The following is a 25255-nucleotide window of genomic DNA, read 5'->3' on the forward strand; positions in this document are numbered from 1 at the left end:
CTTATAGGCAAAAGACCTACATGATATGAATACTAACAAAGTCATGTCCAGTGCACTCCCCTGTCATTTTATCTGCCTTTATACTTAAAAAGGGAATCTTACACTATTTGATATAGATCAATTTCAACACAAATCTAGCTAGCTTAGTGTGTACTTTAAATAGCTCTCTAGGTAGAAATCTGCTCTTTTATTTTAATAATAGTATTGTATGTTCTGCATGTCAGCATTCCGTTTTCGTTGTTTAAACTTCAGTAAATATTGATCAGGAAATGCTTGTAGACATAAACCCTTTTATATCCACAAACAATTTTAATCGTCATGTCACGTTTGTTATCTTCTTCCTTCTAGATATACTTGAAAACAAATGTAACACTTTGTAAAATATATAATGGAGATAATTGTCACTGGGATATTTATTACTGTTTATTTCTTAACTACTTCACAGTCAATTGGTTCTTGTGAGTAAACTAAAATATAATGTTATAAAAATACATTGTTAGATTATTTAGTATAATGTATTGATAATTATAACTTCATTTCTAAGTAATGCAAAGGAAAAGTGCATAACTGGATAGTGAATAGTACTTGTTACGATTGTAAGTACTTCTTTGTTTATCTTCTACGTCATACGGCTTATGGTTAAACTTGTATGTTTGTGTAACTACGTTTATTCCTTGGAACAACCCAAATTGTTTAAAAAGGTAAACTTCACAAGCTTTACACATGTGTTTTCTCATCAATAGACACTAAACTTTATCAAAGTATGGTAAAAGAAGCGAATGATTGAGTATGTTTCTTCATTTTCCACCAATAAATACATTATTAATCTTCTTGACACACGACTTTGTTCCACTCCCATGGGATAAAAAGTCTATATTCGAAGAAAGTTATGATTGTATTTTTTTCAATTGAAACGAATAATATCCTGTAGATAATTAAGCAATATGAATATATATTACGCTAGATTAGACGGAAATATTTAATTTAGACGTTCCTAGTGAACTGGTAACATGGGAAGAAGCAGCAGGAATATGCAAAAAGAACAATTCTTCAATCTCAGACAATATTACAGACATTACAAGAAGAATATGGAATAGAGAATATGACTTTTGGTTGCCACAGTACACAGCTATTACTCCGTGGATTGGTTTAGTAGGTATGTTAAAATATATAAAATAAAGTCTATGGTTAAGTTACAGGTATAATATCCTACAACCAGTGTAGTTGTTGATAAGGTTTCAATATAATCTGTCATTTCAAATAGATAGTGTAGAATAATTGTTACATTTTCATCAAACAATAATTAAACTAAATGTTTGTTTATAATTTTCGTTAATGAATGATCGCCTGTACTTACATGTATTTTAAGTTCTTATTACCTTTGTGGATAACAATTTAACTCTATTTACTTGCGTGTCTTGTATTGTAAGAAACAATTTGACGGAAAGATTCGTTTTAAATAAAATGCCCGTAATTGTATCGTTTGAGTGCCAATGTGAGCCTAAAAAAGTCAAATACATTTTTTTTTATAAAAGGTCGCTTAGTCGGTATGGTACTGATACCAATGCTAGTAGATCGACATTGAAACAAAGAATCTTCCGTAACTACTTCTACGTGTTTAGTTTCCTTATTACCAAAACATGCAAGTACAAAAATGAAAAAAAAGATAAATATTCAAAAAGATTTTTTACCAGTAACACGAAACATTTTTTCAAAGTTTCTTAAAAAAAACACCAGACTCCCATCTGCAAACCTTATCGTTCGTCAATGCTTTCCGTCATTTCCTTTTCACGCTATGCCTCAAACTCTTTTATTTGTACTCCGGTTCGATATTAGAAGAAATAAGTTCCAAATTTGCTCTTTCTTCAGACTGTTTACTTTTACTATACAAACGTAAATAGCGTCATAACAACCCACATAGGTCATGGTAGCGCCCCGTAGGCAAGGGAAATTAAAATTTCTTAATTGTAAAAAGATCAGAATGAATAAGTACAAAAGAAACATTTTTTTTTTCATTTAAGTATTCAAGATCATTTTTCAGATTAGTTTTAACATGTTTAACTTGCATAAATAACAGTTCTTGCTTATATTTTGTGTATTTTGTATGCAGAAACTTTTCATTGTCCATTTTAAACTAGAAAGTTACACACACAAATGACGTGAACTAATTGGTTATGTTATATCCAATAGCCATTTCATAAAAGCATTTAGACATCACGCTTATGAGAAGCCCTACAACATGTCCATAAAGACAATATCTGCCTCTGATTGTCGCCTTTAAAATGTACCCCACATCGTGACTGTAGCATTGCATCGAAACGGATAAAACAAATTAAAGATCGGAACCGCAGCAATTATATAAACTATATAATTCGTTAACAGTATCTAAATTAACGTGGTTACAAGGCATTTACATTTCTATTATATACATTAGGCTAACAAATAACATTATATTGTAAAATGGGAAACATTAATTTCTTAATTTTAGGTTGTGTAAATATTGATGGTATACACTATAATACGAAGACAGATAATGTATCATTTGGAATCTGTTATATCTTGTGCACCATGTCTTCAATTTTTGCATACAAGGTAACTTATTCAGAAAAAAAGATAATTTATGTTATTGTTACATCTAATAAAAATATCTATGTGATATATTGTTATATCATGAATACTAAGGAACATTGTCCTGGGTAGAGTTTATATTGCAAGAGTTTACAGTATTCGTGGAAAACCATTTTAATGTATGGCAATATAATTAAGTCTTCTTTAAAATGAACTTTTGTAACGAATAACGTCATAAATATTGAATATATTTACACTGGTGCAATATGGAAATTTAATGCATTGCCTTCTATAAGAAAATTATATTGCTTAAGAATAATTTAGTTTATTGATCATTTTTCGTGTTTGAAATAAGGAACGAAGAAGATAGTGAGATAACGACTAGAGTGTACTTGTGTCGCGCATAATGTGAAACTAAAAGTCTAGTTTTGGACGATACTCTAGTTCACGAATGGTGGGCTATGTACAAACACCGAAACAAAGCAAAACACATTTGTCTTCGTTTTAAACGTGTAATTGGATAACTAGTGTACTTAACTTGTTTTGTTGAATATGTAGTTAAAAGTTGTGAAATACCCGTCAAAAAACCATATATCAGTACAATATTATACATGTTTGTGATTTTGTTTGTATATTAGGCCTCTAGTTAATTAAAACAAGTCGTATCGGGTTTATAATAGCCGTACTTGTCATTTGTAATTTAGTGCAGGGGTCCATTGTGACTTAACAAGAACCAGTTTGAAAATAAACAAAAGGCGTAGTCAGCAGTTTATTTATAACAATGACACCAGAGCTCTATTTCAGTGTGTTTTCATGATGTTTTCAAGATAAGGCTATAAGAATATAAAAATGATTTTAATAGTTTACAAAATGTACATCCACAACTGTACGAAACATTATGAAAACAAGATTTTATATTGAACAAGTTGACATTCGTTTATTTGGCAATGTTATATTGAACAAGTTGACATTCGTTTATTTGGCAATGTTATATGGAACAAGTTTACATTCGTTTATTTGGGCAAATTTATATTAAATACGTTAGGTCGTATTGTTGTATTAAAATATTTTCCCAGTTTTATTTTAATGTCGAATTTGATTATATTTTTAATATAGTTGACAACGCCGTTTAGTAGTTAAATTATCGTTTTATTGTAGACAAGATTTGTTACACTAAATTTAAGACAAATGCAATCTTAAAACTTTGTTTTCTTATTTATTTGCCTGGATTCTTATTTACAGGAAAATGTGTGTTTGTGTTTGCAAAGCGATATATTCTCAATAGTAAACAAAGTTAGCTGCAATATAAACTCGGAAGAGGCTAAAGAATTTCTTGTTTACAAAGGTATTTACTTAAAATGCTTACAAAAGCTATTTAAGATAAAATGGTTCTGATTCGCACAGCTTCCTCATATCCGCGGTTTTGTCCAGGTGTAGGATAATAATTCTTCTTTCGGGTTTACTTTTTGGACATATTGGTATAACGAGAATAGGTATTGTGAATATGTCAAAGAGCCAACAACCCCACCGGATAACAAAATATCACCCAAAGGCCACCTATTTGTCTTTGATAAACGACGAGATAACCATCGCGCAAAAGGGCAGGCTACAGTTTGCCATAAAACACCATTATACATAGGTACAGCGAAAGTATTGTCCCTATATACTCAAGTAACATAAAAATAAACTAAAGGTGAAAAAAAACAAGACAAACTGAGGTAAAAAATATTAGACTTGGGACAGGCACAAAAAATGCGGCGGGTTTAAGTACTTCTGCGTGCTTACAACCTTCTCCCTTTAAAATCTTGCCACTGTGTAAAACTCTTACACAATAAAAACATATACATTATATAAAAATCATTATAAAAGGTCTGAGTTCCTTGCTAAAACGGAAATAACGAAAAGAAACTGAATATAAATAACACGCATGTACAAACTAAGTACTTTTAGCAGTTAATTGACTTGCAAGCTCCAGACCAGTTTACATCTACAAAAAGTTATGTCCGTATTGTATATAAAATAAATCCCAATTCTTGCCATGACAAGTTTATAACCACGATACATCAGGAGTCATAGAATAAGGACATAAATAAACTTACAAAAGGGCACTTCATTTGTACAAACACATACAATTGTCTGGGCTATTCAATACTTATTGATAATAAGAATATTTTATCCATACTTTATCTACTATCTCGCAGAGTATCACATTTTACTCTCAGAGTGTGCAATACAATATCTCCTCGGAACAATCTATGTTTAATTCAAAATCAATCACTTTAAGTTTTCATTCTATGTAAGGAAGCGTGACAAGTCCATGAAACTGTGATTTAAAACATGCCTTAGACTAACATCGTAAATAGCAAAGGTGTCGCGAAGTAATTACTAATAAATAAGAAAAAATATTCTTTTACAAGGAGCAGTAGATGACATAGGAAATCCAGGGGCATACAATGTCATAATGTCGTAAACAGCGAATGTTTTCTTGCCACTGTGTAAAACTCTTACACAAAAAAACACATATATATTATATAAAAATCATTATTTAAGGTATGAGGTCCTTGCTAAAACGGAAATAAAGAAAAGAAACTGAATATAAATAACACACATGTACAAACTAAGGAATACTAGCACTTAATTTGACTTGCAAGCTCCAGACTAGTTTACATCTACAAAAAGTTATGTCCGTATTGTATATAAAATAAATCCCAATTCTTGCCATGACAAGTTTATAACCACGATACATCAGGAGTCATAGAATAAGGACACAACCCTTTTCATGTCAAAAACTGCTTTTAAATATAGTATTCTATTTTCGATGAAAAGACCCAATGATCGAACCAATATTAATACCATAATGCTATCCGTATCGATTTGACAACAATGTCATAAATATATCCCTTACGAGTGAACCTATCCCACGGTTCAGTTAGCTTTTTTGGTGTGTATCGAGCTTTTCATGCGTTGTGTAGAATGTTACCGTAAAACAAAGGGTGGGAGATAACCGCACGTATTAATCCTTAACAAGTTTGCATTTTAGAATGAGTTACTTAGTATCGGTTGAATGTAAATGCTTTTACGTGCTCGTGATGCCGGAAACCTTAATGTAGTAATTTCTCGGTTTCATCAATATATATTTTGTTAAAATCCGAAACATTGTTACAAATACAAGCAAATCGAACATATTGTGATATGTAAATAGCATATGGTGGTGCCGTTTGATAGTATTAAGTTTACCATTATCGAAATGAATACTAAGATCAAGAAACGTACATTTGTTAGTACCATTATTTGCTTTATACACGTTTTAGCAAGATATAGTGGTTGAAGAAATAAAATTTATTGTTACCTTTTTGTACACCTTTGAATTCGTTTTATAAGATGGTCGGTCGCATGCGACACTGTGTGTGGCCTTGTCGTTGTATTCAGACTGCGATTTACGAGGAAAGTGATTACTTTCTATTATCTTTACATAAATATGTTTCAGGTTTCTACACTTCAACACTTAACCATGATTTCTGTTATATTTACCAATTTCTATCCACAGATAATGTGAAGTACAATTGAGTGCATAATGTATTTTTTACAGTTATAACAGATTCGTATGAAAATATCCAATCTGGTACATGTAGGATAGGCAAATGCCGTAACCAGGCGCCGGATATGCCCACATATGTTCCGGATTTGAAAAGCTACAGGGCTTCAGCATGTAATGGTGGTTACAATATAGCAGTCAAATGCAGTAAAGTTTGATATTATTTTTTTATAGTTCTTGGAAGAGATTCCTCATACTTTGTAAGAAATAATTCCAAATCATCTTCCAAATATACAGAGGAAGATGTTTATAAAATGCTGGAATTTTTAATTGACAACATATTTGTCCAGTGTGGTGGACGTGTTTTTCAACAAACGGTCGGCATTCCAATGGGAACAAATTGTGCTCCTTTATGTGCTAACATATTCCTTCACTCTTATGAGGCTGACTTTATAGCTGATCTGATCAGAAAGAAAGAATATCGTTTGGCTAGATCTTTCAATCTCAGTTTCGCTATATAGATGACGTATTATCTTTAAAAAAGCCTAATTTCGGAGATTTGATACATCGCATCTACCCAAAAGAACTTGACATAAAGGATACTACAGACACTGTAAAGTCGGCCTCATATCTTGACCTACACTTAGAAATCGATGATAAAGGAAAACTGTTGACCAAACTTTACGACAAAAGTGATGACTTTTCATTCAGAATTGTCAACTTTCCTTTCATCTGTGGCAACATCCCTTCAGCTCCTGCGTATAGAGTGTTCATATCACAACTCATACGTTATGCCAGAGCTTGCCGAAACTTCGTAGACTTTTTGTATCGCGCTAGAGCTCCAACAAATAGATTTCTGGAACAGGGGTATGTTGTCATCACTACAGAAGTTTTATGGTCGTTATCATGAACTCGTGGATCGTTATGGTGTATCCATCAGCACCATGAAAACTGATTTATTCAACTGGTCATAGTTTTCCTTCCCTCGTTTGTCTACCCCGGACTTGACTTTTTATGAGCAACTCGGCGGGTGTTTCTAGAAAAGCAGAGGAAGCTTATCCTACCGGTGCACTTGGTCCATGCTCCCAGTTTTTGGTGGAGTCCGAGTTGCTCATTTACTTTCGTTACTTTGTATGTATGATTTTAGTTACTTTATGTTCTTTGTTGTGTATGTCTGTTTTCCATGTCTGGTCTTTGTCCCTGGATTACATTCTTTTGATTACCACTATAACTTTGGTTTCCTTGATTACTCCTTTAATCATGTAATAAATTATAAGGCAATGTTGCTTGTGATTGAATTAATAACTTATGTCTTTGATATGTCACAGCATGAAGTTGTACGATACTATACTAGGATTTTTAAGTTTTCAAGTGTTAAACAAGGACACTTGCAGTAAAGACTAGTATCAACAAATACATAATGTTGATCTAGGTCTCTGATACTTTCCTCCATGGTTTCGTTTCTAAAGAATACTTTTTCGCCTGATATTTGGCAGCTGCCATTGGGGAATTTTTCAGCGATCGCCGACCATCTCTGAGGACACAAATTGTGATAAATCTGGTATGCCAATTTTTTCCGATGCGTTTGTTTATACAATGCGACTCCATCACATAGCATCAATATGTTACGTACATTGTTGTATAGCCTTGTCATATAGCAAATGTTACATCGAATTTGTTTTAGCCTTTGATCATAATTCATCGTCGATGATGTGGAATCGCAAATATCGAGCCGTCCAAGAAAAATAGTAATAAAGAATAAGTTATGATAATATTTACTTGCTATTTTAATCCCAAGGAAACGACCATGCACTATACCCCCGCATTTGTACAGAACTATGTTCTAAAATAGTCGTCAATTATATTTCTTTTTGATCAAATAGACAAGATTAATGTCAATTAGCAGTAGATGTAAACAGATGAATGGAAAATAAATTTAAAGTCACATGTGAATTATTTAAGTATACTGTTTTTTTCCCTCAGTAATTGCATTGAATAAACTTACAAAAGGGCACTTTATATGTACAAACACATACAGTTGTCTGGGATATTCAATACTTATTGATAATAAGAATATTTTATCCATATTTTATCTAATATCGTGCAGAGTATCACATTTCACTCTCAGATTGTGCAATACAATATCTGCTCGGGACAATCTATCAAAATCAATCACTTAAATTTTCATTCTATGTATGGAAGCGTGACAAGTCCATGAAACTGTGATTCAAAACATGTCATAGACTAACATCGTAAATAGCAAAGGTGTCGCGAAGTAATTACTAATTAATAAGAAAAAAATATCCTTTTTTCAAGGAGCAGTAGATGACATAGGAAAGCCAGGGGCATAAAATGTCATAATGTCGTAAACAGCGAATATCTTCTATTTGAAATGGGTTATGATTGCATTACAGATTATTTTCTACTACTATAATTAGGATCTGGAGCAATGGAACAATGGAGTGTCAAAATTAACCGCTGAACAGAACTGCCAACAACATAATTCATCAATGTTACCATTCAATTTAAGTAGTTTTTGTGCAATTAATGGAATGAATGCACAAACTGACTTTTGGTTAGCTGTAACAAGGAAAACGTTTAGAAATGAAATTCAATTCGAAGGTAATAATTCTTTTATTTCATGAAAGGAAACAAAAACCTTTAAAAAATAAATAAGTCACATGAAACTTACATTGATAGACCAAACTGCCAAACGGTTAGTCAGCTAATTTTCCAGTTTTACAAGAAGCTGCATTTATGTATTAATTTCTAGTAGTTCATATGCTAATTCTTTTACGATCAATCCTTAATTTCGTTTCTGAATACAAACAACTTACTAATTTTTCATAAATGTGTTTAAAGAATTAGCAACATTGGGAAAAAAAAAGAAAAACAAAAAACAAAAAACAAAAAAAAAAAAAAAACCAAAAAAACGGGAGATCTTAATACACGAAATGAATAGTATAGGAGTACTAAAACTTAACATAACGAAATAGTGAGCCAAATTCGGAGATGAGTTATCCACAAAATACCATATGATATCAATATTAAAGATTCCAGTATTATATGAACGCGTTTTAAGACGTGACCTCTAATCATGATCAGAAGTAATAGAACCAAATGTTTGACTCTTTTCACAAGACGGTTTGCTATTATGTAATGGTGTTGCTGTGATCTCAAACATTTCCACAAGGTTTAATGCTTTCTCTCCATGAAATCAAATAAAAAATCCGAAACGTCAGCATTTGGATAATATATATACGGTACAATCCAAAAACATAGCCTGAACGTGAAAATAGAGAACAAAGACGATCTACACAAAAGTTCCGCCAGCGTCATCCGGCATATTGTCCCGAAATAGCCCCCTTAAAAATGAAATTAAATTGTTTTTTCTCGATATTTCCCGTAAATATTATATTTACATCGTTCTTTACTTTTGAAAAGCAATTTAAGGCAACAATTCTTTTTTAATCACACGAACAAAGAGAAATGGCATTTCTTTCAAAAATAAATTTAAAAAAAGACGACCCTTTTTCGAAAATAAAAAAAAAAAAAGAATCAAGTATGCCCAAATCAAATACGGGCGTGCACTGAGGACAGGTATAGTTACTCCTACAAACAAAAAACTGAACTTGCTTAAAACGTGAATGCCACAAACCTGGAATTTTGATGATTGAAACGCTATACCACTCATTTGCCAAGCACTCTGAGACTTTAGGACCTGAGACTTAAATTATTAAATTATTGCATATTATTCAATAAAATACCCCCACAGTATTGTTCTTCATACTTAGTTCATGGAAACCTGAAAGTAGATGGCTACTAATAAGAATCATTGGCGCAAATTTTCTTGACAAAGTTAGTATTGTTTTCATAATTAATATGTTTATAAATATTCTGCTGACTTCACAAGTTGCAAAATGTTTGAAAGTTGGATGCACCATTTTGTCTTTGTGTGGACAAGAAATTTTTACTGCTTCCATTTATACTTTTTCTCGGAGTATACTTGTTTATTGAAGGCAAAATGCTTTAAATTTTATTTAGTAAATCAAGAAATCATACCTAATCATGCCGAAGACAGCGTGCAAAATCGAAATCTCAAGCAAATAAAATTCAAACTATAGCTCGAAATAATGGAGAAATTGTATGCAAGTGAAAAAAAATGTATTCAGTTCACATATATTACATTTGTATTTGCAAATTTATAACTACTCAATGTAACTGATTTGTATTATCGATGGTTGTTAACATAGATATACTTTTGATAATTTCAGATCCGATTCCAGTTTCAAAATCATTACTAAATTGTAGATGCGGGTGGTTTGGGAATGGATCCTACAAAACGAAAGATTGTGATTGTAATGTTACGAACAATGTATTTTGTGCAACAGAAGGTGTGTTTATTTATGATATGGATGAAATGTGGTTTCTAGGGTGAAAATGAACTGATGAGGTTTCGTGACGATTTGATTAAATAGGTGCTGTTGCCAAGAAAATCGGTTTATCCGCAAAACTTCAAAATATTCCGATTAGGATGGAATTGGTTTTTGGAGAAGAAACTGATACGCTGAATCCAAATTCTGCAATTTTGGGACTGGAGGCATAGTTGCGGTGGGTTTTTGGAGCCTTTCCTGGTCCTTCACATTATAATTATCTCTGGTTTCTTTTTGCAATTATCTGTAGATAGTTAAAAAAAACTACTTTTTTGACAAATTAGTTGTTTCGTGGTCGTGTAAATGTTTTATGATGGAGTGACCTATTTACTTTACTCCCCATTGGCTTTCTTAGTTAAAATTTTAGCAACACTTTTGAGGCAACATTGATGCGAATATCATTCGTCGCTTCTCCTATTAAAATCAGATTGTAATTCATTGATAAAGCTATATTGTGGGTAACATATTCCGTTTAATCAGCTACACTTAATTGATGGAACAATTTTTCAAACAAGATTTTGTATAAGCCGTAAAAACTTTTTGAAATCTGATGAGTGTAAAAAATACAAACAACTGCAAAAGCAAAACAAAATGAATGTATCATGTCAAAAATAAAAGATACAAGAGTAACTGTGCATAAGTCTACCAAAATGTCATATTTTCCTGTCCTATTGTTCACAGCTACAACGCCTGTTTCAAATCACTCTGTCTCTAGACGTGTAGCATTAACACAAGGTAAGTTTTTGATGTTGTTTGTGTACAGCTGTTATAGAAGACCATATACCAAAACGAGATGCGAACTCAACAAAGTTAAATACGTTAAGCACAAATACACAAACATATGAAGAGATTGATGAATAACAAAAGCGATTGATGTAATCATTTCAGTTTATTTTATTAGGTGAGAGGCCCACGACAATGAAACCGTCATCAAAGCACACAAAATCTCGAGCTGAGAGTACAACAAAACGTATGATATTCAAACGTGAGTTCATCAATTTACTGAACCAAGGGCATGCCAACTGTGGTTAATGTGAACAGGCACATAATAATCGGATCTAGCATGACTAAGTGGATGCACATGCATGGAGTTTCTCGCCTCGAAATATATGAAACGTTATACCACAATCAATTCATTTAATATGTCTTACATTATTTCAAAGTATGTTCAAAATTTAAAAAAAACCCACAGCTTTAAAAATTACTCTTATTGTATAAAAGCTTTTCCATTAGGAACAAATTGAATTTAAAATGTGCATTGAAGTTCATTGAAGTCTATAAACTAACAACTTCTTATGAAAATAACATTTTACCATGATCACTGATTTTGAGTTGCTTATAATAAATCAACAAAACAAGAACCAAATCAGATACAAGAAAAAGAAAAGAAAAAAAAAGCAAACCTATAAAACACTTAATAATAATAATTAACGTTTTATCTGGTATAGTTACACAAAGTTACGTTTCAGACAGTTTTTTTGATTAAGTACTAACGAATCTGTACTCAGAATTGCGGAATTAAAAAGCGCGATTCTTGCACTTTTGTTGTAATGACGATCAAGTGCACTTGTATTCTTTGGGTAGGGTAGAATTTTCGGCATTCATTTTGTGGTTTGAGCAAGCGACAAACACTATCCTGTGGTCTCGACGTTATCGCCGTCTTACGGTGACTAGGCCACCATTATGAAATACAGTTTGCATTAGGTTAAACAACAAACAATAAAAAAAAACAAAACAAAACAAAGCAAACAAACTTCTTCTATTGTTTTTTTTTCTCCCACGGATATAGATTCACCAAATTCAGCTCAGTTACAAACAACTTTGTAAGTCATAGGGAAATCTACAAAGTATTAGTTATTATTGAGTTAAACTATGTTAGTTAAAGAAATGTATAATGAATTTGTTAAGACATTAGATTAAATCTAGATTACTTTTAGATAAAAAAGGAAAACAAAATTATTAATAAAACAAATGAATATAAAAACGAAAGGAAATAGGAATACATACAAAAAGGAGTAATAATTCAGGTTTTGATGAACACAAAACTGAGACATATGACTTTATTTTACCAAGGCGAGTTAATAATATCTTCTACTAGTGAGACGTTCCTTTTAAACATATTATTTATAAGGCTTAATAGGGGAGTGTGTTACCATCATGCCTTCAAGTCAAGGTTTCCACTATCTTCAAACACAAGGACATCTAGCTTGTATTATGTTTTTTGTATCATGTTTAATATTCTCATGCCGCTTTGTATAGCTTTTATATACCAAAAGTATATAGTTTGATTGTAGCAAGTCATCCTTTATATTTTCAGAAAACAAAGATCTGTCACCAAATTCAGTACATGAACCACAAAAAACGACAACAAAGCCATCCATAGGTATTACCGAGAATGAGAACAAAACCGGAAATAAGAAAATAGGTAATATATATATATAAGAATATTTTGAGGAAATCTGAACACTTTTCTAAGACAAATGTGTAGGTTTATATAGCTAAATCAAGAACGTAGAAAAAAAACTTGCTTATACCGTTCAATCTGCAGATATTTTAAGGTTAACTGTACATGTACTGCTCAAATAAAAAAAAATAAATAAACGTTATCTCTCAATCAATTAATAATGTTATTGTTATATTGAATATTTTATCAGCATACGAAATGACATTAAAGTATAAAGTATTGAAATAATTATAAAATATGCTTTCTTGTAACAAAACACATTTTTCTTACCGTTTTCTAAAAACAGGACCACTTGCAGGTGGAGTTACAGGGGGTGCACTTCTATTGGGTATTGTTTTAGTGATTGTTGTCCTTCTAAGAAAAAGGTAAAACACATGTAGCTCCTACAAAGATATCTCGGTTGTGTTTAAGTATTGATCACACGAAATAGAATAAAAAAACAATGGTACTTTTTATATGGAATCTTTCTGTTCACAATTGTTATGTGTTTAATTAAGATGTGCATTGTCTTCTTATTATTGATATGCTATCACTCCTTTGTCCAACGAACTATTCAACCATTCTGCATATGCATACTGTAAAATGAACACACGCCAAAAAAAAAGGACAAAAAAATTAAACGTAAAACACATTGATCAAATTATATCAATATTTATGAAATAATTTCTAGGTTAAATATTTATTGTATTATATTTGCCGTGCATAATTTTTTATCAAACACACAGGTTTGGTGTCAACAAAGAGCAAAACGCTCCTGAATTTGTCCAGAAACGAAATTGTCCTATTATTGATAATATATTATCTACAAACATGACTATATCGAACCAGAATGATGGGGAGGAACCACATAAATTGGAATTACACAATGTTTATGCAAATGTCAACAAGCAAAGAAGCGACATCCAGGGGAAATCTGAAAATAAATTAACATACGTTGACTTGCCCGAAGGTGAATACGATCGTTTGGGAAATATGTTGGTTAGAAAAATAGACACTGTCTGTGATATGTATGATACAGGTATGGGTTAATTACGACAGTTGTGGTAATATATCGAGCGACATAAATGATATTTATGACACTTCGTATAACACTGGATCAAATGAATATTCTTCATATCCAAGTTCAGGACTATCAATTCGCAAGGAAATTAATGGCGAGGATAACTACGATCATTTTATGCTAACATGACTTTAACGAAAAAAAGAAATATGTTACTAAAGACAAATTCATTCCGAAATATGTTTTTTTTTATTTCTTGTTTTAATAAAGACTGATTATTGTCGCATTATCATAACAAAAAGGTTTGTTAAGCAAACTTTCATGTGAAACTATTCTTATATGTAATTAAACATGTATACATGTATGATCATCATTATATGTTTCACAGATCATTATAGCAACACATTTGTGATTATTTTCATGAAATTTCATTGCAATTATTAAGTTCTTTGTAGTGGTAATTTTGACTACCTGTACTCTTCTTGATGTCGGTTTTAAGAGATCATAAGCAGGTAGTATAAAAGGTGAAGGAACACGTGCATTTCTATCGCTAACGTTTGTCAATTGCGTCCAAAAAAGTATTGAAAGACTTGAAGATCGAGGACTTCAAAATCCAAACCACGTGATCGTTCCTGTGAAAATTCTATATATTCTGATTCGATTCCTCTGGTCGCGTTATTTAGAAAAATATGTCGGTAAAGTCCCTAGTAAAGGGCCAAAATACCATATACTATACTACGTTTATCGGAATAATAGCTGTACAATTATTAAATTTAAAAGGAAAAGTACAGGCACATTTGTACCTAAGATAAGTCAAACAGAAAGGACAAAGTACGATAAAGCCCACATTTGGCTTTCTGCGTGACTTAACATTAGAGATAGGGAACGTATTGTGTTTCTGTTGTATATCATATATAAATCACATTTATAAGCATATCATGTTTCAAGAATTAACAATATGATGTGAACATTTGACAAATCTGTTTCTTGTGCGTCAAATATGCCAAAACTTGGCACTTTGTGGAACATTTTTTTTTAATTTTGATTGTGTCCGCCAACTTGACTCAAAAATATTGTCTATAATTTCTAGTTGCACCTTTAATAAGAATCCAAGTCGGCGAATATAAACATGAGTTTCAATTGCGGCGTCCTTTGAAATTTGACGATTTCTTTTAATTCTGTACTTTCTGGCAGGTTTTCGTTATCGACAAAACTTAAAATTGATGAAATGACTAACATCTAAAACCATATTAAAACAGTTTCTTCATCCTTTTAACAATGCGTATCGCATTTTTGTTATTTACTTCAAAATATGCTTTGTTTGTGAAATAGGGGTATGGCCATTATTGTTACTTATCTTCTAACGAAAGTACAATACATTTAATATTTTAAACCGTGCTTCATTTTTTGCCTATTCTCTACCTGATGAATAGTTTGCCTTTTGTCCTTTTCTGAAACCATCACATATCATATACATTATATTTTCTGCGAAAGGGTTTCGGCCAGGAATTGAATGACACGAGTACAAAAAGGCTTTGATTACATTTCAGTGCAGGTGAACGCCACGAGGTCTTTAATCTTGAAACGTTGTTTTCATAATGGCAATTATGTTTTCATACCGGTAGACAAAAGCTCAAAACAATATAGATGTCGTCTTCAAAGTAATTACATCCAATGTTTTTGATCAAACATGATTGCAGTAAACACCAACATTAACAAAAAGCATATTGCTACCACACACTTTAAGTACCAAAAATAGTTGAACATCATAAATCCTATCCTTTTTCGAGTTCTCTACCACTGACGATTACTGTTATCTTTTGTCCTTATATAAGAAACTTACCAAAGAACTATTACATATGACGCTTCAAAGCACAATCTGCAAAATCAACTTATAGGAAAAGGAACAGATACTCAGATGGTGAAACGCAACAAATACATCACCGTATTAATTTTATAGTATATACTTACAGAGATCGTCAACAATGTCTCTAACAAGTGTAAACATACACTAAACATGATGAAATAAGCTCTGAAAGGCCCCGACAACAAATGTGATAAAATCCGCTGTAAAAGAGCAATGTCATTTCAAAAGAAACTAAAAGTAAAATAACGTAAACGCCAAGACACATTTTTGACCACCATTTCCTAAATGTAGACCGGCGCATGGCTGATAAAATAGAAAATGATGGCACTCACAACTGTCAAAGAGGGTCAACAGTCCTACCAGAATACTTGTTACTCCTAAGGTGGTATTAATTCAATGTGGATCCTGAAAAAATCGAATGATCTTCTAGAGACAATCAGTTTAAGACAATGATCTGAATATAATAGCATTAAAACCTATGATATTTTTAACACTGTATACATGTATTCCCTATACTCAGTTAAAATTCCGACTTAAAAACATTATACATCGTTGTATTTGTTGCAAAATAAATAGTACATTGAGATAAAATATATATAGTTCCTGGTAGAGATTCCTCATACTTTGTAATAAATAATTTCAAATAATATTCCAAATATACAGAGGAAGATGTTTACAAAATGTGCTCCTTTACTCTTTTACTTGCTGACCTATTCCTTCACTCTTATGTGGCTGACTTTATAGCTGATCTGATCCGAAAGAAAGAATATAGTTTGGCTAGATCCTTTAATCTTAGATTCCGCTATATAGATGATGCATTTTTTTTTTTAAACAATTCTTATTTCGGGGATTTGATACATCGCATCTAACCAAAAAAAAAAAAAAAAAAAACTTGATAGAAAGGATACTATAGACACTGTGAAGTCTGCCTCATATCTTGACCTACGCTTAGAAATCGATGGTAAAGGAAAACTATTGACCAAACGTACAACAATTGTGATGACTTTTCATTCCGTATTGTCTACTTTCCTTTCATCTATGGCAACATCCCTTCAGCACCTGCGTATGGAGTGTTTATATCACAACTCAAACATTATGCAGAGCTTGTCGAAACTACGAAAACTTTTTTTGTATTGCGCTAGAGACTTCTTACATTTGGGCTTCTGTGACAGAGTTACTTTGCTACAGGATTGACGTCATCACTACAGAATTACTATGGTCGTCATTATGAACGTGTGAATTGTTACGGTGTAACCATCTGCACCATAAAAACTGATTTATTTAAGGTATCATAGTTTTCTTCATTTTACGTTTACCCCGGACTTGACATTTTATGAGCAAGTCGGTGGGTGTTTCTAGAAAAGCAGAAGCCACTTTCCCTATACACCTATAATAGATACTCCCAGTTTTTAGTGGAGTCCGAGTTGCTCATTTGCTGTTGATACTTTGTATGTATGATTTAAGTTATTTCATATTCTTTATTGTGTATGTCTGTTTTCCATTTCTGCCCTTTGTCCCTGGATTAAATTCTTTTTATTACCGCTATAACCTTGGTTCCCTTGATTATTATTAAAGTGATAATTTGACATTGGCACATAAATGCCTTAAAAATAAACAATTAATATGTTTTACTTGCGAGATTGTAATATAAATAACATTAGAAATAATATGTCACTACATTTCCAGTGGACTGGAATTGCTATAGAAACACCAAGTACTAAATATGTTAGATGTGATGTAGTGCAACACTTAAAATTATTTAGATTTTACATAGGAGTCTAAGATCTGTATTTGTGAAAAGAAGATTCAAATAATAGATTATGATTTAAAAATAGCATCCTATACAAATACATCTACTAAGGGCAATTGATAAATCCGTCGAATATTTTTGAAAGAATGTGCTCTATATTTTCATATAAAAACTGGTTTGAGCAAAACCATATTTTCAGAGCCCGGAACCGCTGTCATACTTCAGATCAAACTATTGTAACTTTGTTTATAGATGTTTGTGGTTTCCAAAAAAGCTTTTTCTGTGAGTAAACTGTTGCGTTCATCACAGTCTGGCACTTTATTTCAAATAGGAGCAAAACAGACAAGTTATGTAATGTAAATAGCATGGAATATCACCATTTAGTTATGTGATATTAAAAGTAGGAAAATCAAAATCGTCTCTTTTGTCATAAATTTTGTATAAAGGCTGCCATATTTAGTGTTATATACACATCGACAAAACATGTGCGAGTACAAGTTCTTGAGTTGATTTCTATGGCATTGATCGCTTAGCAAGGATTATTAATGGCTTAAATGTTATCAAGATCTCTTAAAGTATTATTATTGAATTTAAACAACAGATTTAGATCATGTTTTTAAAGATCTTAAAAAAAACTGTCTGTACATGTAAAACGAATTACCAAAAAAATATAAATATTGTAAATTAAAAGATGCAATTGTTGGCCGTATATAAATTTATTAAAAGCCAGATTTGTCAAAGGATTGTTTAATTTAATTTGAAACTTTTCCTGAAAAAAGTGTATGTGGCAGTATTTTACACAGGGTGCATAATCATCACGATCTACAGACTCTTACAAATCTACATGATTGTGAATCACATCTAGTACCTTAAACTAATTTTGAAACCACTGAACAGTTAACAGCGTTATATTCATAACCTTTAATGAAACAGTTAATAACACAATTTTTAATAATAGTTAATGTATAGATACATACATCAACAGTATTAGTAGTAGAAGATGAAATAAAACGTGATTAAATCGGTCATTTCATGAAGTTTATGTATCCAGTATAAGGTCGGAACGGTATCATGAGCAGTGTTAGTACATAATAAAGCAGCTGATTTATGATGTTCTTAAGTTATTTCACTCTAGGTAGATTCCTTATTCGAGTAAATTAGTCATTTTGTGGCATTGCACTTAGAGATTTGTGAGTAGCCATATTTGTAAGCACTATATATCTGAGCGGCGGTGGCAATACCGTCGGATAAGTTTTTAAGCCGTTTGCCAAATATTTACTTACAGCTATCAAAGATAGTTTTCTGCCTTAAAACGGCATTTCCTTCTAATTGATTTTGATCCTAAAATACTAGAAAGATAGGTCGTCTAAAAACTCCCAATATTAGATTATAACTTTAATATAATAAAATCAAAAAGTTTGATTTTTACAATTCTTAAAACTACTGTTACCCATATCAGGACACATAGCATTATATTCCGTTGTTAATCCAAGAAAAACGGAACACCAATACACAAATACATGTGCGTAACAATTTTCAGAGATTCTTCATACTAAATTTGTAAAAAAACGATACCAACTTATCTGTTAAATGTTAAAATATACCGAAATTATATATATATATATTATATATTTATTTATATATAAATTATCAAATCTGATCTTATCCGAAAGAAGTAACAATCTCATATCTTAGAGATCGACGGAAAAGGGATATACATGTTCAAACTATACAAGATACATGATTACTACTCATTTCGTATTATCAATCTTTCTTTCATCCCTTTAACACATGTATGTGGAGTTAAACAATGTTGTACGGCGCTTGACTACCTCCAACTAGGTGTCTGAAACAGAGTTATGCTTCTACAAGATTAAAGTTATCACTACAAAGGTTTATCGGTCGTCATGATGAACCTCTTTCGTCTACCCCGGATGTAACATTTCATAAGCAACTTGAGTTGCCATTTAGTCATGTTTCTGCTTGTATATTATTCTATCCTGGCAGATATCAGGGTCAATGACAAAAAATATACACTAATGGCGTAAGCTCAGCAAATGGAGTTTCAAGACTTGCTTTGTAAATAAAGTGCCAAACGTGAGAGTTAGGGAGAACAAGAAGCTATGTACAAATGTGATAGTCCAAAAAGTTTTTGTAGGAGAAAGGTAGACCATCTATCAAGTTATATTTATATTACGTCAAATGGCAAAATTTATCGTGTGCTTTCAGAGAGATACACATTTTACTTCTTTTCAAGTCTTCGTGGTAATTTATAGTCCTTTATTAATTTGTACCGCATGATTTATTGCTTTAATATTTCAAATTAAAAATCAATTTCCAGCGGTTTAAAAAAAAAATAATTGCTTTTGTTTTATGGTGGTTTTTTGTTACCTTAGTATAATTTTTTAGATTTGTCAAAATGTATCCAACCTACGTCCTACGTCTACATCATGATATTTAGTTGAAGTGAATGATTTCTTCCTATTGTATAAAATGTTTGACACGTGTCGGCGAGCTTCATTACTGTTGCTATATAATTACTAGATTATACTCACTTACAACACGCATGACGGGTGGTGCTGGCGGAAAAGGACATGCTTACCCTTTAGATCACCTGATGTCATTCCCGGTTTTTTCTTGGAGTTCATATTGCTTATGCTTTAGTTTTTTGTCGTGTGAGGTGTTGTTTTCCTTAACTTCAGTTTGTATATTTAATTGCTTTTATTCGGTTTGAAACAGAAACGATCTACACTGTGTGTGTAGATCGTATCTCTTTCGTGTACCGGGGTACTCACGTGTAGGACATGTATTTTTTACTTATTTGAATCATCATACTTATTTGTTGCCAGTATTTTACCAGATCCGTATATCTAAGTTTCCGCTATACAAATGGCGTATTGTCTATTAGCAATCCTAATTTCGGTAATTTTATATATCGCGTCGACCCTAATGGACTTGAAATAAAGGACACTACAGAAAATGTGTACTCTAGATATTATTTTATGAGATGTTTTATACATTGATTTGTATCTAGGTATCTTTTTATGGGTAACTAATCATTTAAAGAAAATAAGTAACCAAATTCCAGGATATCATGAAACAAATAATAATAATGATAAAAACTTCCGGAAGCAAAGTTAATTGGAAACGATATCCACAAAATTAGATTTCTTTCGGATGGCATTATCTTTGATATCCGATTCCACATTGAGAACCCTGTTGTTTTTTTACCTTGTCATAGTTTTCCTTTTCTCTTTCGTCTACTCCGGTTATGTCATTTTATGAAGAAGTCGGTGGATGTTTCTAGAAAAGCCGTAAGCGTTTTTTCACCACCGGTGTATCTGTTCCTTGCTCCCAGTATTTAGCGTAGTCTGTGTTGCTACTTTACTTGTGTTTCTTTGTACATATTATTTTATTTACTTCACGTTCGTTTTTGTGTGTGTTCATTTTTCACCGGATTATATTCTTATGGTAAACATTCGAATCTTGGTTTTCTTGTTACTTTTTCAGTTGAAAGATAACCTTTACTGTTGACATTGTCATAGCATTCATAAAGTATAGCATTACTATGTTTGGGTATAAAGTATATATTTCTTTTTACGGAAATTTTTTTTTATAAAAAGGTGAAACTGTTCGTTGGGAGGTATATCATTAAGAGAAAACGAAGCTTAATAGGGTGGATGGAATTATCTTGGTGATTGAAATCAATGGCCGAAAATGTATTACACACATGATATCAGTTCTCAAATAAAACCAATTCCAATATGTGCAAAAGTCTGTGTGGTTTATAAGAGTTTATTTGTTCATTAAACATTTACAATACCAGAGACAGTGATGAAAACGACCTACGAACTCCTGTATCAGGAGACAGAATAATTTGTACTTTTTTGAATAAAAAATCTATTACATAAATATTTAAAAAGGAGATTCGGAGATCAGGCAGTAATTTGAGGTGTTACAATTGTCATCATTACATTACTTTGACATTGCCTTTAACGATATCGAACCTGATTATCAGTTCTTTACAAAGTTCATTCTAGTTCTATGGAGCTTGAATAGTGGGCAATGGCTGTTGGGACTTTAATTTTGTAACGTTTGAATGTTTTAAGTGTGTCAATAAGTGTCAATGCTGCACCAGTTTCCGAAGACCACGATGTAGCAAAAACATTGTCAACTATGCATCAACAGTAGTTGTCGCACAAGCAGACAAAGCCAAAAACAACATTTAATTTATCTGTAAAACAATATACATCCGCTTACCCTACCGGTGCACCTGGTCTATGCTCCAAGTTTTTATTTGAGTTCGAGTAGATCATTTACTTTTGTTATTTTGTATATATGATTTTAGTTACTTCATGTTCTTTGTTGTGTATGTCTGTTTTTCATGTCGTTTAGCTAGATCATTTAAACCTTTAATCTCAGTGTCCGCTATATAGACGTATATCGTTAAACAATCACCGTTTCGAGGATTCCAAACATCGCATGTACCCCAAAATACTTGAGATAAGGGATAGTAAACTTTGTGAAGTCAGTCAGCTACACTAAGCAATCGATGGTAAAGGAAAACTATTATCCAAATTATACGACCAACGTGATGACATTTTATTCCGTAGTGTCAATTTTCTTATATCTGTGGCAACATCCCGATAATACCTGACATTTTTATATCACAACTAATACGTTATGCCAGGGCTTCAAATAACTATGCAGACTTTTTGTTTTGCGCTATAGACTTCTTACAAATAGACGTCTGGAACAGGGTTATGTTGCTACAAGATTGCAGTCATTAATAAAAAAAAATATGGTCTTCATAATGAACTCGAGGATCATTACACTGTATCCATCTGCACCGTGATAACTGATTTGTTCAACGTTTCATAATTATCTTTTCTTCTTTCGTCTACATTGGACTTGACTTTTTATGAGCAACTCGGCGGGCAATGCTAGAACAGCAGGAGACGCTCACCCTACATCCTGGTCCATGTTCCCAATTTTAGTGGAGTCCGAGTTGCCCATTTAATTTTGTAAGTTGTATGTATTATTTTGGTAATTTTATGTTATTTGCTATGCGTTTCTTTTTTTCAATCTGGTCTTTGTCCATAGACGACATTCCTCTGATTACCGCTATAATATTGGTTCCCTTGATTGTTCTTTATTATCATAGGTAGACGTAGAAAATAATAGCAGTAACAAGATCTGTACTGCAGCCACACCCTCCAAAGAAAATATTGTGGAAAAGCATTATTCTGTGCTATCCTCGTTTGGTCTCTTTACCAAAGACGATGGTTGTGACTTACCGTTTTTGTACTGGATGCCTTAATCGACAAGAATTCATACTAACAACTTTACATTGCTGGATCTGCAAAATGTAACTCCAAACCTCTTTCAAATCCTTTAACGTCCGAACGAATAGCTGTCAAAGAGACTCACCAATCCTGCCATTGCACGTTTTAATTCCGTAGTGAAACCCTCAATTCAAGATTATCATAAGAATACAATATCATAAAAACCTATGCTTTTTCAACTCTTTATACTCCTACATGTATTGTAGATTCCCGTGATCAGTTACAAGTCCGAATCAAAAACATTATACATCGTTTTGACTCCAAAGAAGACGATACACGTACATACAAATCTATAGTTCTTGGTAGCGATTCTCCATAATTTGTAAACAAAATTACCGAATCATCTTCTAAATATACCGAAGTAGATGATTTTAAAATGCTGGAATGTTTTATCGACAACGTATTTGTCCAGTTTGATGGACGCGTTATTCAACAAACGGTCGGCATTCCACTATGAACAAAGTACGGACCTTCTTCTTGCTGACCCATCCTTTATTCTTATGAGGCTAATCTGATCCATTGAAATGTAACCAAATAATAGTATTAATATCTTCAGTGGGCAACTTTCACATGCACTTTTTTGACATGGTTTCTATTACGTCTACTAACGGATTTCGAATAAAAATATTTGGAATTAAGAAATGCATAAATCACGTGTAAGCTCAAGTCTGGTTCTTATGCAGAGCTGCACTTATTGCCTTATTTTTTTTAAAAAATATTAAAATAACATGCTGAACCGTACTTTCAACTGAACAGAATCACCTATTATTTTTTCAGTATATACGGGTAAAATGACGATACATCCCAAGTAAGTAAATACTGGCTGTCAAATATGCCATAAAAATACATGATATCATTATGTAACCTCCTTTATTGACGTAATTAAGAAGGAAGTTTTTGAATAGACACATAAACCGATAAAAGCCACACAGATTTATTACAAAAGTGTATTCATGTTCACGGTAAACAATGCGATATACCGTTACACGTCCGTGTCCGCTTTTTACACTGAGTGCAGTTTTATATAGATTTATAAATTAGAATGAATTCCCACAATAAAGTTGGAATTTATGTGATATTTATTCAAAACAGTAAGTCTTACTTTTATTCCTGAGAAGAATATCATAACTTTTATGTTTTATAACATATATGGAATATTGATAATCATAAACGTTTTTTGTTAAAGGCATGCTTTGATGAATATCAATACATAGAACGTATACATTTTATGAACGTCTTTGTATCAAGCACATAAAGAGGATGTAAATAAGGTTTTTCCTATAAGACGATGACATTTCTATTTTATAAATTATTGATAATTTCACAAATTAGTATGCTCTTTTCAGTTTCGTACTTAACAGGGTCATAAGTAACCAAACTTTTAAGATGTGGGCTTTGAACAGATAATTACATTGTTTAAAAAGAGACAAAACAAGAAAATACCCGTACTCAGTGTTTCAATTTAACTCCCTGTCAGACAAAAAGCAAGCTCTTAGTGATTCTAAGGTCAGGAGTTAAATTCTAAATGGTTATTTTTCAGAGGACTTTGTCATGTATTATCTGGCAACGATGTCTGAATTATTGATTCCGTAGGCCTGCCACCTATGTTCAATGACATTTATTTTGTGCAACCGGGCAATAATGTCGCGAATATGTAAATCCAGAGATTATGAATAAACGCCCTATGCGACACCATAATAATAATAATTGAAACTGGTAGTCGGTTCACTATAATATAATCAGAGAATTTTACTATCTGGACATTTAGAACTTAATCAGAAAAAAACACGATCAAAACTTCAAAATTCAAAATAATTAATTTACAATGTGCTGATAATAAAATTAAAACCTAATTTGAAGTTCATTTGCATTTAAAAAATAGTACGTGATTTGTTTATATTATTTTGGATTTGTCTCATAACCTCAGCTGAAAAAAATGATATCTTCTGTATAGTATTTATAACAAAATGTTTGACGGACGTTCTTTATTTTTAATGACGTAACTAAAAATACAATATGGATCAATTAGTGGTATTGACACCCTTCAATTACGACCACGTTGCATACTTGACATGTGTACGTTCATATCTCTCGCTTGGCTTGACCGTCCTAAATTTGTGTAATACACTTTAGTCTGATTATGAAATAACAAAGATTTTCTTCCACTTATTCGAATATTAAGTGTCAAGTACTCCTTTTCGTGTGACTGGGGCAAGGTTCATTAGAAATATGATGCTATCTGTAGAAGGAGTTTGAGTTTGAGTTTGAGTTTTGACCTATAGAATATTGGCGC

General features: G+C 32.1%; 2 protein-coding genes across 5 annotated transcripts in view; both read left to right on the forward strand.

Moving 5' to 3' along the window:
- The first annotated feature begins 268 nt into the window (after window positions 1-268).
- LOC148598447 (uncharacterized) lies at window positions 269-15393 on the forward strand. Of its 3 annotated transcripts, XR_015918338.1 has the most exons (9): window positions 269-458; window positions 989-1156; window positions 2489-2592; window positions 3811-3913; window positions 6158-6310; window positions 8542-8725; window positions 9898-9961; window positions 10378-10497; window positions 11438-11521. XR_015918338.1 is itself a non-coding variant. In XM_088560150.1 (7 exons), exons 1-7 carry the CDS (start codon window positions 8614-8616, stop codon window positions 14027-14029), a joined length of 861 nt encoding a protein of 286 aa, XP_088416276.1. In that variant the 5' UTR covers window positions 6317-8613; the 3' UTR covers window positions 14030-15393. The 3 variants fall into 3 exon arrangements, 2 of the variants coding, with proteins under 2 accessions (XP_088416276.1, XP_088416277.1); XM_088560150.1 differs by lacking the exons at window positions 269-458; window positions 989-1156; window positions 2489-2592; ... (1 more) ...; window positions 6158-6310; window positions 9898-9961 and adding exons at window positions 11218-11271; window positions 12854-12961; window positions 13287-13365; window positions 13726-15393 and having other exon boundaries at window positions 6317-8725; XM_088560151.1 differs by lacking the exons at window positions 269-458; window positions 989-1156; window positions 2489-2592; ... (1 more) ...; window positions 6158-6310; window positions 9898-9961 and adding exons at window positions 12854-12961; window positions 13287-13365; window positions 13726-15393 and having other exon boundaries at window positions 6319-8725.
- An 8463-nt stretch (window positions 15394-23856) lies between these two features.
- The window catches only part of LOC148598448 (uncharacterized), a 59127-nt gene continuing 57728 nt past the window's right edge, over window positions 23857-25255 (forward strand). For both annotated transcript variants that reach the window (XM_088560549.1, XM_088560552.1), the window contains exon 1: window positions 23857-24053. In XM_088560549.1, the coding sequence (XP_088416675.1) occupies window positions 24005-24053 (49 nt within the window). In that variant the 5' untranslated portion in view covers window positions 23857-24004. The remainder of the gene's footprint in view (window positions 24054-25255) is intronic.

This window comes from Perna viridis, chromosome 14, assembly GCF_037379345.1.
Source record: "Perna viridis isolate PV_CMFRI_1.1 ecotype Kerala chromosome 14, ASM3737934v1, whole genome shotgun sequence".
Taxonomy (NCBI): Eukaryota; Metazoa; Mollusca; class Bivalvia; order Mytilida; family Mytilidae; genus Perna; species Perna viridis.

Excerpts from the sequence above, each read along its gene's own strand:
- LOC148598447 (XM_088560150.1), top strand. The coding sequence starts at position 8,614 with ATGTTACCATTCAATTTAAGTAGTTTTTGTGCAATTAATGGAATGAAT. Across the intron at positions 10,498-11,217 it reads TGTATTTTGTGCAACAGAAG|CTACAACGCCTGTTTCAAAT; the intron begins GTGTGTTTATTT and ends TATTGTTCACAG. Across the intron at positions 11,272-11,437 it reads ACGTGTAGCATTAACACAAG|GTGAGAGGCCCACGACAATG; the intron begins GTAAGTTTTTGA and ends TTATTTTATTAG.